Source organism: Melanotaenia boesemani, chromosome 3, assembly GCF_017639745.1.
Source record: "Melanotaenia boesemani isolate fMelBoe1 chromosome 3, fMelBoe1.pri, whole genome shotgun sequence".
Taxonomy (NCBI): Eukaryota; Metazoa; Chordata; class Actinopteri; order Atheriniformes; family Melanotaeniidae; genus Melanotaenia; species Melanotaenia boesemani.
The window spans coordinates 35020330-35035126 of NC_055684.1; the positions used below are offsets into that span (position 1 = coordinate 35020330).

General features: G+C 36.3%; 1 protein-coding gene across 1 annotated transcript; it reads left to right on the forward strand.

The window, feature by feature from the left end:
* On the forward strand, nucleotides 1-2503 carry LOC121637486 (transmembrane protein 233). The gene is made up of 3 exons (XM_041981679.1): nucleotides 1-653; nucleotides 1061-1195; nucleotides 1453-2503. Exons 1-3 carry the CDS (start codon nucleotides 480-482, stop codon nucleotides 1462-1464), a joined length of 321 nt encoding a protein of 106 aa, XP_041837613.1. The 5' UTR covers nucleotides 1-479; the 3' UTR covers nucleotides 1465-2503.
* The last annotated feature ends 12294 nt before the right edge of the window (nucleotides 2504-14797 follow it).

A 14797-nucleotide genomic window follows, 5' to 3' on the forward strand; every position in this document is an offset into this window, starting at 1 on the left:
CTTAGTTTACCTGTAAAAGCAGTAGGAAATTCTCTGTTGTGTTTCTGTTGAGAAACATTGTTTTGAAAATCTTAACAGACATACAAAAAGAGGGTTGCATATGCTGCATCCAGTATATACTTAATGTGGTGTTCTAACAAGATACATCATTCAGCACTGGTGTGAGGTGCCAGGCCAGCAGTGGTAAACAGAATCTGATCCCTCACAGTTGTACTCAGGTCCTGGATGGAGGCCAGAAAGGTTAGTGATCCTCTCCCACCTCTCTGCTTCTTCCTGGCTGTCTACAAAATTATAATTTTCCATCATGGAAGGAGGTGTAGAACCAAAGGACAAGATCAGATTTACTAAGCAGATTTTCAAGCTTCTGATTATTTATTGTAGTTTATAGCTGGACTTTGGCTTGATTTATCTCCTTAACTTTTCATCTTTTTCATTTTAGTTTTTTTTTCCTTTTTTTTCATCCCTTGGCATCAGGCTCAATGGCACAAACAAAAGAGAAAAGCTCCTTAAGTGGGAGTACATTTTTTGACAGGGTTTCTATAGAAGTCCAGGAACCTCCGCCTCCGCTCCATAGCTACCTTTGTTTGGCCATGTTTGCTTGTTTTTGTCCAGCATATCCCATTAACATTGTGGCCCTGGTCTTCTCTGTCATGGTAAGCACAAACTATGCCATTTAGCTAAGCTAGCTTTCATAGATTATTTCAGACATAACGTATCAGAGAAAAAAACACATTCTCATTCAGGGTAATTTGAATGTTAGTGACAGTGTTCTGATTTGTTGTGGGTGAATGTGTTGAACACTAAGATCAAATCTAACCTTATCTTCCATTTTTGATACTTTTATTTTTGAATACTTTTACAGGAAAACTATCAACTAGGATTTGGCCAGTTTTAGAAGACTGGAATAACTTAGATTAGTAACAGGACAGAGAGCTGCAGTGTCATGACAACTAACTAACACATTAAGTTTTTCTTTTTCTTTTTTTTTTTTGTGCCAAACATTTAGATCCTAAAATGTCTTCATGAAATTTTACGGTTTACAATGATTTCTTTGTTTCAGTCTAGAAGCAGCTATTACCAAGGGGACTACGACGGCTCCCGGCGACTGGGCAGGAACGCCCTCTATGTTGCTGTTGCTTCCATCATCATCGGCTTTCTCATCATCACCATCAGCTGCATTGTTCATTTTACTACGGTAAGGCCGAGTGCTTGGGTTGATGAGCATGAGATCATATTTTGTGTCTATAACCCTGTGATTCTTTTTCAAGGATTCTGCATTGAGAAAATTTACACCTACATGAGATCTGTTTCAAACAAGACAACTTTAAATAGAACTTTGATCCATCTGTAAAAAAACACTCATTGTCTTTGTGGACACTGACCACTATAAATATTTTTTTATTATTTATTTATGGGAGTCTTTTGTTTAACGTGATTCTCTCTGTGTTTCAGATGGAGTATTAGGCCTGAGGGAGCAGAGAGCAAGGAAAAAGCTATAAGACACTTAATGAAAACTTTGGATGATATTCTCTGGATTGGCTCAGGTGATGCCAGTGAAAGGATTTAAATCATGTTTACTTCACTCTGTCCATCAGCTTCTTATTTATTTATTTATTTTTTAAATATTTTATATGTACAGTTAGTAATTATGAATTATCGTGGGTATAAACATTGTAATATTTGATGTCACTGATGCTTTAACTAAAAGGCAGCTCTCTTGGAAAATGTAGGAAATACATGGATTTTTATTTGGCTGTAAATGTGAGAAACACATCTTTCACTGTTTATGTTTCAGTAGAAGCAGAATAAGAAGTAGAATTTTTCATAGAACTCAAGAGTTCTTTTCTATTATCAGATAACTCCTTTAAACTGTAAAAATAAATACAGTGGCAAACTGTTCAAAATGCTTGGGGTGAAAAGCTGTCGTCATGTCATATTTAAAAAGTACAGCGCCTGAAGCAAATATTAGTGCATCCTGCACAATCAGTTCTTAGTAACACCCTTTTTGGCACATATTGTAGCTCGTAAATGCTTTTGTAGCTAGCTAAGAGTCTTTTAGTTCTTCTTTGGGGGATTTTAATCACTTCTTCCAGCAGAAGGCTCCTAATGATCCTGCATGCACTGCAATATTGAGGTCTTAAAAATGGGGTGATGTTTGTTTCATCTGATATTTAACTTAATCTAATCTTCACACTATCAGTGGGAAAAATGTTCTTTTTCTGTAATTAACAACAATTTTTTTACTCATTGCAGGCTAATATATATATTTAACCTCATCAGTCTACAAGAATGGTTGGCTAAATGTTTATAAAATTGATTATTTGTAAACTACTAACACAAAATTTGTGGCAAGGAAACAGGAAATGTGTTTTTTTTCCCCCCTCTGATGACTCTCTTATGAAGATGATATCTATGCAGGTGTTGCTCTGGAGCAACGGCGTACTGTTCAACTGCACTCCAGCATCAGCTAAAAATACCTGAAGAAAGTCAGTGTTTGTTTATTATATATATATATATATATATATATATATATATATATATATATATATATATATATATATATATATATATATATATATATATATATATACACACATCTGATACCATACATTTTGCATATGCATTGCATACCTGTACTGTTAGACAATCTATTTGAAAGCATAACATTCTTCCCTTTGCTGGTTCTGGCATTCTTAATTATGTAGAGCAAATATCTGCCCAATGATACACAGTCAGTAGTTCTTTTACTGACTTTGTGAATCTATTTTACTTTGGCTGTAGTAGCCAGTTTTTTTGGAATGTGATGGATGTTTTGTGAGTCCCTTAACTAATCCATCCCTCCAAAAACATAATAAAACCTATTTCAGAACTTTTGGTGAACATGCTGAATTGATTCCATCAGCGCTATTGCGGCAGTCATGTGCAAAGCTGTTTCCTGTGTGGATTGCGATGCATGCAAGACACAAGTCTGTTCCAAATGTGGCTTCAGGGCTATCATTTAAAGTCAAACCAAAATATTATATTACATGTGTGGGACATCTCTACACCTGTTGTCTATTAGAGCCCCACAACTCAGCTCTTTTGATTAATTTAAAATGAGGATTTAAAATTCTCGTCGACTTTTTATCGCTAGAAACATTTTTAGAAACAAGCAGTAATGCCTGTTTAAAATGTGTCCCTTATACCTTTTTCTTCACCTGGGTACTTCCTTGAGCCTTGGATTACAAACTGCCTTAGTGGGACATTTTCTTGTAGTTTGATATGTCATAGTATATCTCAGACTAAATATAGCACATTTCCCATCCAACTTGCAGGCTGCCCACTCTGTCACATGGTCAAATAAAACTGACACTGCTGCGGGGGGACTGAAACATGCGAAAAGTGGCTGAGAAGGTAGGAGGAAATAAAGTGATGACTCAGATGGGTTCAAGCAGGAGAGTCATGATCCTGTACGTCCATTTCAGTCTCATCTCATGACTCATCTCAGTTTTCTTATTGTTGCTGTTGAAAACAGCACTTTCAGGCTTTATGTATTTCACGCCTCTCCGTGAGCTAACAATGTGCCTGGTGGACCTTGATGCCATACAAATTACACCTACATGCAATGCACAAACCAAAACAAGAATGTCTTTCACATTTCATTTGTAGTAGGTATGATTCTCCATCAAACCTGTCTCCTTAATGCAGGTGCAATTCAAAGCAGTTCATCTGATGAATTTGGCTTGATGCCACGTTCCAGTAGTAGTCGTAATGCATTGGACCAATCAGTTTTGGCAGTAATCTTGCACTATTATCTCCCATTAGTTGAAAGAAGACTGCAGTGTGGTTGTTGTGCCACCTCTTTGATGTCACACTAAAGCAAAAGAAAAAAAAAAAAAAGAACAAAAAAACTTGAGAGGTTGAGATGAAAAATGAGTGCAGGGATTAGGCGACTTGAAAGCATTCATTGAGATTATCAAGAGATCAAGGTAGGCTTTCTGGCAGGAAACTGATTACTGTACTATGTGAAGAAGAAAATTTCACACAAACAAAACTAATTGAAAGTGTCTGAATTTTAATTTTTCATGCTACATGAAAACAAGATGTCTATCTTTGCGAGAGAATTATTTTTATAAAATTTTCCAGTTTGTATTCCCAACAAATCACCTGTTGCTGTGTTGTGCTATTGCCAATATCTTTGGAGAGCAGAACATGACTCATATGAAGAGCTCATAAATAGGCCACTCAAACAAGCTGCCTCCATTAGCGGCAGATAGTCTCCATGCTCACATATCCCATGACACATTCCTCCTATTGAGCACTTTCATCCAGTCTGAATAAATGAAAGAAGATAACTGTGGGACGTATGCAGACCAAGAAAAGAAACAGAAACATCTATCTAGGTATCTGAATTCCAAGACTAAAAACCTTTAAAGATTTTTTTTGCATACAGGAAAAATGAGATTTTTCCATGTTTTTAAATTTAGCCAGTTTATCTTTTGAACAGATGTTTTTTCTTCTGTAACTGAACAGTGTGCACAGCAGTGACTAATCATCTGAATTGAGATGTATTGTCAAACAACTGTTACATATTCAGACAATCCAGAGCAACATTAAAATTAATTTGGTCACATTTCTGGCCATTAAATCAAACACTGATTTGTTTTTAAGGATGATTTTTCAAAGTAGTGATATAAATGTCTGTTTATTCATTTTTGAAATGGTCCACTATGTTCACCTGGCAGTTGCTAAAATTGTCTTTCAGCCATCTGATGCAGGAGGGCAGAGTGGAGAGGAAAGTTATTTTAGAGCCTGCTTCTGGAAATGGTGACACTCACTCTCTGTGAGAGTGAACCAAAAACACTTAATGGCCTGAAAGTCACATCACTGAGCAGAAAGATTAAAAAACTCTCTGCAGACTTGAAGGAAGCTGCAGAAGCAAAGAGTAATCTGTATGTACACTTTTTGTTTAACAACCATTTAAATTAGCATCTGTTTTAATCCACATCCAAACTACTATAATAATTTCCTTCTTAGATTCATAACGTATTTGTCTGTCTCTGTAAAACAGTCCTACATAGCAGTTGTGTCAGTCACAAATGCTAATGCTGAGATGTCCCTGATACTGAAATCAGAGCTGCTGTTATACAGTAATTTCTGAGACTGAGGCTTGCCTCTAATCAGCTAATCCTCATTAGAGCCAGGTTCATCACAGCATTCCACCCTTTCCTGCAGCGGCACTTGAAGACATTATTGACCTTCATAGTTTTTAAGGTAGATTGTAGTTTTTCTTCTTTAGTGGGGCAAGTTTTGACATGATATGGATTATTGCAGAATAATTTTAACAACCTTGACATAATGCAAATGATGGTGTAAAATGCATTAAGAATGCAAGAGGCTCAACTAAAGGGGTGTTTCATTGTTTAGTTGTTTTCACTTTTGCTCTAAAATTTTAAAATAATCTAAATAAAGGAAAACTTCATTGGAGAAAGTGAGCAGATGTGTCAACATGATTTAAAGGTAATGTATTTAAAACCACTGTGCTATTAATAGAAACTTATTAGAAGTCCCTGTGTCTGACCTGATGCCATTTTACTTTATCATCACAGGAATGCCCTTTAAAAACACACATGTGGTAAGAAAATGGGTCAGGACTTCTGGCTGTGCACATAAGAAAGGCTTGGATGATCAGCAAATCATAGCTCTAAAAGTCTGAGAGCACCCTGAAAACTTGTTATAATCAAAAAAGACCTGAAAACATCTAAAAGCACAATATGCTCTGATATGCAAAATGGCTTTGCAGAAATAGTCAACTTCATCTGAATCGTACCCTATTAATGAACCAACATCCAGATCAAACAAAGTGGGATGAGACCCTCAAAGGTCTGCTCAAGTAAAGCAGCTCATGGCTAGAGTGAAACTGAGAAGAAACTTCAACATACAATTAAGAATTTGCTAATAATAATAATAATAATAATAATAAAAAAATAGATTCTTGTAAAAAAAAAAAAAAAAAAGGCCATCAAGTAGCCTCTGTAGAAGATGACCTCTGAGGAGAGAAAGAGCTAGAATGGACTAAAAAAAACTAACAAGATCTTTGCAAAAATGTTATTTGCTGATACATCCAAGTTCAGGCACTAACAGAAATGAAACAAATTGGAAAGAAAATTAAACTATCAAACAGAAAGTGAATCGTGGTGAGTGGGAACCCTTTTTTTCCGGGTGTTCTGCTACTCTGGAGACTGAACCGGGGAAGGAGTCACATCACAACAGACTAATGAGACCAAACACACATCAAAACGCTCCAAGAACTCCTCCACAAACAAAGACTAGCATAGAGTGCTGCATGCCATTGATGTTCCCCTGCAGCCACCTGACCTCAACACTGCTGAACATTCCTGACATCAAAAGAAGCTGCTTGGATCATTGTCATTAAATGTGTAGAGTCCGAAAGGAATCAACTTTTTTTCCAGAGACTCCACTTCCAATTCAGCTGAAATATAAAAGCTACAAGCTTCAGTTATGGGTTCAGTTCAATTTCTCCTGAACATTTTATATATATATGCAAGATATATGCGTGAAAAATACAATACAGCCACATTTTTCAGTCTTAAGTTTGTTGTATGAGCCATTTCCAGCAGCTGCTGAAAGAAATTCAAAACAGTACAATGCAAAGACATCCACACTCTTAAAAGAAACTATAGGGATGACAAAGTAATCAATGAAAATGATAGTGTTCTTAGAAACAACCAAATTAATTATTTATTATCTTATAATCGGTGGAAAATAAGACCACTGTGAAAAAAAGAGTATCAGGTCGTATAAATTATACAAACGGATCATATAAATATATATATATATATATATATATATTTATTAACCTTTTGGGGGTGATCTGGATCACCACCTGAATACAGCATTTTTTTAAAGATAGGGATAATTTTGCCATTTGACCTTCTAAGCCAAAAATAAAGTCTTCATTCATTCTCTCTACCGCTTAGTCCAAATCAGGGATGCTTAGTGCTGGAGCCTATCCCAGCAATTAGCAGGCGAGAGGCCGGGTACACCCTGGACAGGTCGCCAGTCCATCGCAGGGCCGACGCAGAGACACAAAAGAAAGAAGAGAGTTAACAGAAGAGGAGGGTGAAATGGAGCGTGAAGAGAAGAAAAAAGAGATAAAAATACACTAAATAGAAAGCAACAACATCAGCTGTTCAGTCAACACAGAAAAATCAGAAAACCAGTAAGGGAGAAAACAACCTAGTGTCTCTGCAAGAAAATAAAGCTGGCAATCGTTGGGAGCAAGAAGAAAGCTGAAGAAAAACATGAATCACAACAAGAACATCAGCAGCACAAAAAAAAACAAAAAACAAAACAAAAAACAAACAAACAAAAAAACTAACAAAAAAACAACAACAAAAATACAAAAAACAAAAACAGAACTGCAGTTATTGGTAATTAAACCCACAGAAAAACACAATCACTCTTTAAGCAGGATAGTGAGTGTGGGTGCAAAATATCAGGAATAAAAAGTGTTCAGAGATGAGTGTGATGCGACTGCGCCCCTGCAAAGATCCAGAGGCGAGCAGAGTGCAGAGACCCACCAGTTAACATAAATGAGCACCAAAATCACTGAGTCTGAGAAATTGTAATTAAGTGTTTTTTCTTTTTTTATTTACAAGTGACAAAGATAACAAACAAACAAACAAACAAACACAAAACAAAAAAAAAAACAAAGAAACAGAAGGGTTAGAAAATGTCTATGATGTTTAAAAGAGGAAATTAGATAAAAATTAGTCTTTTTTTTTAAATCGATGACATATAAGTGAGATATATTTTAATAACAAGTAGCATTTTGCCAACAACTGGCCATGCTATGAGCAGAGTGACAGGTCTTTAATATTTATCTGCTTCACAGACTGTGTTGTTGCTTCTGTTTCTCTGTAATGATACCTTTGGCCACTAGAGGGGCTTCAAGCTAAACTTTCTACTGTCCCTTGTACTTAACAGGAATGAAATTAATGAAAATATTAACATCAAATTTCTTCTAAGAGTTTTTTTTATTGGACTAAATTAGCTTCTGTAGACTACAATCATGTAGTTTGCTGTATAAATGCAGATGAAGATTTGTCTGTCAGTAATAACACAAACCTGCTTTGTAAATGATCAAAGTCCCTCAGGGTTTTTTTCCATTTTACGTGCACCTGAAACAGCAGTAATCCTTTTAATTTCTCAGAGGACTGTGCTTTGGTTTGAACTGACTTGGATTATACCTGACATAATCAGGCACGTCTGAGTCTTGCCTACGTGACGGTTTTAAAGCAGCTTATTTGATAGTTTAACTAGACTGCCACTGTGATGACGCTGCAGCCCACTTATATTGTAGTATTGATTTAAGCAGCTGAAGAGAGGACCTTATGCTCTAATTTAAAGTTTAAATGCATAACGTGTTTATTGTAACCTTACAATGATGACTGATTTTTCATTCTACTGTTATCTGTCAGCAGAAAACAAACAACCCCAAAAATGCTATATGCTTTACTGCAGCTTTGTCGCACCCAGAAAGGTACAGTACATCATTAGTCTGATCAAAGCAGACAGAGAATGGCAGAAGAAAACAAACGCAGCATCAGGATGACGAGCAGAACAGAAACTACAGGATTCGGCTACTTTCTTGAATTATATTAAGGGTACCCCGGTAACAAATACCTTCTCTTCAAATGAGTCATAATTTAGTTTCTTTTACCTAGTAACTTATCATGGTCCCCATCTGTTTCCAATCATGTGTTGAATGACTGAAATGTATTGTTTTGTCATCCTCTAAACTGGCGCAAGTCATTGTTTTGTCTGACAGGCAGCTTTGGTTGCTTTCCTTCCTCCTGACTGCAGCAGGAGACCTGTGTAATTGCATCCAAAGCGTTCCCCTCTCCCCTACGCTTGATATCACTGCTGACATCCACATGCACAGCCCCTCCTCTCTCTGTCTCCCTGCATCTCTTCGATTGGAGAGCTCTTGTGCTGGCAGTGTGCGGTCCTGCCTTGTCATGTGTATAGAGCATTGGAGCAGATGGAAAACCGAAGGAAGAGGCAGAGATGGGAGAACACGAAGAGTGTGGCAGACAGCTAAAGAGGGATCTGTGATGTGACTGGAAATGGAGAAAGGGAGATGCCCGAATTATACACTGGGACATTTATTCAAGGACCAAACTGTTGGCTGAGTCTGCCAGGTAAGTGTGGAACTAGTATGACTATAAGACTTATCTGTCAGGTTTCAGCACAACCAAAAAATTCAAGAGTCTAAACATTTCTGTGACACAAACTTAACACTGTTATAGGAACTGTGTTATTTCAAAGGACTGAAAGCAGTCTGTCCTTAAAATGGGACATGATGAGACTGTGAGTTCACAGATGTTGCATAACAGAGATCTCAACTATGATTTCAACATCCTCCTTAATCACTAAAGGGTGAAAAATAGGACCTTCCTCATTACCTGAGGGAAGAAGGCTGAATCTAGGCTAGATCAAACACTGGGTGACTGTATCAGATTCACAGTCGATCACGTTCTCTGGTCTGCATGGCTTCCTATTGTGGAGATTTTCATACCTCCACAGTTGTGAGATTATAGCATTCGGTGAGGCAGTGAAATCTGATAAGAGATGATTGTGAGTTTGTCTGTGACAATGCCAGCACTTATACACAGATAATGGAGTTTGTTTTCTTGAAGCCCTTCAAACTCAAAATGCTTCTCAACAGTGAGATGGAGTTTCATGTTTGAGGCGATGTGGAAGCCAGTGAAGGAAGGATAAGCTCTTATACTATTTATCACATTTTTAAGAATGTTGGACAACAAATCTGGTAAACTAATTCACAGAGTAATAAGATCAGCTGTTAGTTAATATGCATTATTCCTAGCAAAGGTAAACTTAACTAAAAAATGTTTAGCTGTTACCGGGACACAAACGGAGAACATATCAGGAGCAAACTGTAAGTTGACCAATAATCAACGAGTAACTCCAAACTATTTTTTAATAAATAACATTAATCAAGAAGTGATGAATCAGGAATGGCATTACAAATGATGAACTAACAAACTGGCCATAGCAACTGTTCTTATTTTGTGATTTGATCAGTCAGAGGGATTGACTGATGAAAAAAAGTCTCAAGTAATAACCTGTTCTTCTGACATTTTACCTGGTTAATATTTTTAAGAAAATTAGGAACCAAAATGTTAAAAATGTTTTAATATATTTGTGAAATAGTAACAGAGGGTGTAAAGAACTTTATTTTCAGACATTTGTGTGGCATTCTTTTCTCCAGGGGCTCATGTTTTGTTATTAAAAACACAACATTAATAACTTTGTACTTTTGCAGTTATCATTGTCAAACCTTACCTGCAGATGCCAGTTTAACTTGATATTAATTTATAGATTTTCATTTGCACTACAAGTTACAGAAAGAATAATTGTGTAAAAAACACAAAATATTATTAACTGAATTATAAAAAAAACATAACATCACACAAAATCGTTTTTCAGGTGGCGTGTCAAGGTTTTTATGGATTTAAAATGATGAAAGCTCATTATAAAATTAAAGAAAATACTCACGGGAACTAAAGTGCATCTTCACCTGTTCACACTGCTGAGTGCTTTTCACATGTAAATGTTCTAATATGCTAATTCGCCAAATGGTAAACTAATGAGAATGAGTTTTACTTGAGTATTTGATGGTGTTTCCACATTAGCATACAGCCTGTATGTATTACAGATGTAAATTAGAAGGACTATGAGGATTACGAGCACTCTAATGGCAGCCCACTGCTCCTAGTGTAACTAGTGACGGGTTAAAAGCAGAGGACTAATTTAAGTGTGATTTTTTTTTATATATATATATACTGACAAATAAAGATTACATTTCATTCATTCACATCAAGTTTGCAAATGTGTGTGTGGAAGAGTGGGCTAGGGGATAAAAACAGTAACAGGCAGTTTTACAAAAACACACATTAAACTCAGTGAATAAAAGGGCACAGTGCAGCATTTTTGAGTGTCTGTAGCCCTAAATTGAACTATACTAAAAAAAGAAACCAATAACAAATGCAGCACACTGTCCTAGGTTGACTTCATGAAGCCACAAACAGACGTCTAAAAGAGTCAGACTAGTCATTTTTACCAGGGTTTGCCAAATGATCTAATTTATTCCTGTAGTGGAATGTTGCTTAATTTGAGTTAATTTGTGGAAATTTGATGAAATACTATTTTTTCTGGCATATTAAGTTTAGATAGTTTAAATGGTTTAGTTTAGATTTTTTCCTTCTTATTCCTGTTGGATAAGTAGAATGTGAAAAGAATAGAAACAAAATATATAATGTTCATTCTTTGCTCTGAATTCATGGTATGCACCATGTTTTATAACCCTAATGTTACAAAAAAAATACCTGGTTTTCTGAAGCCCATTTTTTAAAGGGGTTGCAACAATAAACACAAATCCCATTTCTAGAGATGTGCAAAAAGATCTATCATTTGTAATTTGTCTGAACATTTTACAAACATACACAAGAACAAAGGAAATTATTTGTTTGTCACTGACAAAGTAAACTGTGTTTCTATAATTTGAACAAATCTGAATGCCAGCAACAGATTCACATTCATACCCAAATATGAGATGGCATCTTAATGCTGCACTTTGCTTTGAATTGGAAAAGCTGAATTTCTTCAGGGAATTTAAAAAAGTATCAGCAATTATTTCTTTGTTTTTTTTAAATATGAGTTTAACTGAGGTCTTGGATATGAATAATTTACAATTACCAGAATGGTTGTTTGAGCAAAAGAACCTTTAGGATGCAAAAATGGATGAACATAAAAGTTAATAATATTCACCACTACTGAAATAATAATAATAAAAACAACTGGACTAGAATCTTGATCAATACATGGGCGCTCAGGATGATGCTCTTGAATCAGTAATAAGTAAATGATGATCTAATGATTCTTAGTAGGTTTCTAGTTTGTATTATTTAAATCTAAGCTCTAGAAATCAACCTGATTTGAATAAATTCAGTTCAATGTGAACCAAAGAGCCAACATCATAAAACTATAGAATATTTTTTAATATAATGATGTAAAGCAATGGTTGTCAAACGTTTTGAGACACAATTTCACAGCCCTAAAAAAATGACCAAATTTATTTGATAAATATAGTATATAAATATAGCTATACTATATATATACATATATATATATATATATATATATATATAAATAATCTGATGACTCCTGAAATTCTCTTGGGTTTGAGTTACTTGGCCAGTTTGAGAAAGGCTGATGAAAAATATATTCATACAAATGAGAATGATCTATGGGGAAATAGTGATTTTCAAACAATAAAAATAAATTAATACATGAAAGAAAGAATGAATGAATGAAACTACTGACATGCAAATTATATAATGATGCAGTATATGTCACATTTACTAAGCTACATATGTGCTCAGTCATTCATAACTGTTTTTTTATTCCTCTTTCAGACACTGGCAGGCATTTGCTGGAAAATAAGCTCGTTTTCATGGAGCAGACCACACTGAAAACATCACTGCCAGAGAATACTGCAAGGCTTATCTGTATCATGGCATGGTGATGCGACATATTAAAGAAGCTATCAAGATAAATGAAGTCAACATTCATCTCTGCAGGAAGACGTACAGACAGATGCTTCCTCACCTAAATATAAATCACGGTGGACAACGTGTGACCGAATCCTTAAAATAATCATACTATATACAAATATGTGTGCAGAAATATGCAAAAGAAAATGAATTAAGAAAATGTATTAGTGAAGTCAATTTGTAGCTGTGAGTAATTGTGATCCAATGGATTCAAGTTTCTATAAATAAGTTTCAAGAGAAAAAAATATTGTTGATACTGTCTCTGATGAACTGACAACATCATGGATCCGACTTAAAATCTATTGTGTAAATTGCCAGTCATTAGAAGCAGAAGCTAGTCTTTGTTATGGAATCTGTAAGCACGACAGGACTGTCAACAGCTGCCTTGGTGGCTATAGCCTGCAACACATTTCTTGCTGTCCTCCTTCTCCTGCTTTGTGTAATTGTCTACCGAGCCTGCAGAGTCCCTTCTAGCCCAGAGAGGCTGCCAGTGTTGGCGCCGAGTGAAGCGGGAACCCAGCAGATGAGTGAGCACAAGTACCTCTTGACCTCCTGACTGCTGAATGATGAGTCAAATGTAGCAACAAGTGATGGTTTCGGTGTGCACCTCCACGTCAGTGGAGCTTGAAAAAGCACGAGGACTAAGTGCAAGAAATAATAAGACATGCCATTTACTAGTTCTTTAAGCCGATCTAATGTCAGAAGTGGCTGTGCCTCACAAAGATGGCAAAGATGAACTGTGGTGAAGAAACTATTTTTAAGCACCCATCACTTGTCAAACTAGCCCTTGGTTTGACAAAGGACGCTGGAGAATGCCAGTCTGAATGTATGGTTAACACAGAAAAAGGCTCCAGGACACACACAGAAGGACTGATGCAGATTAACCAGCGATGGAGGAAAAACTACCAGCATGCTGTTGAAGAATTCTAAATATATCACCTAATTTTGAATGGTGGCCTGAAAAGGAGAAGGAGAAGACACCAGTCTATTGCAAATAACAGGGACTTGAACTTGTGTTAAATGTGTGTGTGTCATTGTCACTCACAAATATCAGTGAACTGTGAGGCATGACGCCTTGCTGAGGGTGTTACATAAGAACTAGAGAGGTTTATTTGAAATTTTGTCCTCTTTAATACAACCCTCACACTCACACCTGCTTCTGGCACTTGGCAATGAGCCATTTGCTTTGGACTGAGTCAAGGATACTCACATACAGATCGATTAAATCTACTGGACCCTGAAGATTGAAACAGAAGCATGTGATCAAAAATAGTTATTTAGCCAACATCACTGGTGCTGCATGTTGAGACTTAATAAGGCATTTTCTGGAGGTTAGAGCTTGTATGACATGTACTTTAAATTTTACAACCTTTCAGACATTCAGGTGACATCAGAGATGCAGCCAATGAGATGAAATAAAAAAATGGGTTTCACAATATATTACAATTCACCTCCATATCAGAAGCTTTTGAACAAATATATCACTCTACTGCTCAACCCGATTATAAAACATGGAGCTATAATATACCAGAAAAGTTCAAGATAAAGAACTTTAGCAGTTTTTAGTCAGCACAGCAGTATGTTCCTTGTTACTGCCATAATGATTTGAATGTTTAACTGCTGCTGTATTTCCATTACAACCACAGAGGACTGAACAGCTCTCTCTTACTGAAGTTGAGGGAAATGCTCATTTAATGAATCACACGAGAGGGAGAAGCTGCTGTGTGTGATCACAGCAGGACATGAAAGGCAGAGAAGCTCCCTGTGGCATTGAGAAATCAAGCAAGTTTGGGTCACTGTGGCAACATTTGATGCCAGTTATGTATTAAAGCTCTGGGTGGTACTTTAATGAAGGATTCAATGCAAAATTCTCACTGTGGATGGGATATTAAATGGCCTCTAGTTCATCCCTGGACAGGTGCCCAAGAAAGTGTATGCTTGCCAAGATGAGTTGTCTGGATGAGGTCCACAAGCGCTCAGTCAATTATGCTGATTTATCTCTCCGTTCACTTGCAGCAACTTTCTGCCTTACTTTTTAGCTCAGTCAACTTGTACAGTGCATATGGAAGGAGTTAAAGAGATCCTTGTAGAAAAGCTCAGCCAAGTCATTTGAATTCCAAGGTTGTCTCTGTGATGTGTATCAAGTAGTGCAGAAA

What these genes read in the sequence shown, in the direction of transcription:
- LOC121637486 (XM_041981679.1), top strand. Translation starts at nt 480, where the DNA reads ATGGCACAAACAAAAGAGAAAAGCTCCTTAAGTGGGAGTACATTTTTT. An exon ending in CCCTGGTCTTCTCTGTCATG is followed by an intron (nt 654 to 1,060) that starts GTAAGCACAAAC and finishes TCTTTGTTTCAG; the next exon opens with TCTAGAAGCAGCTATTACCA.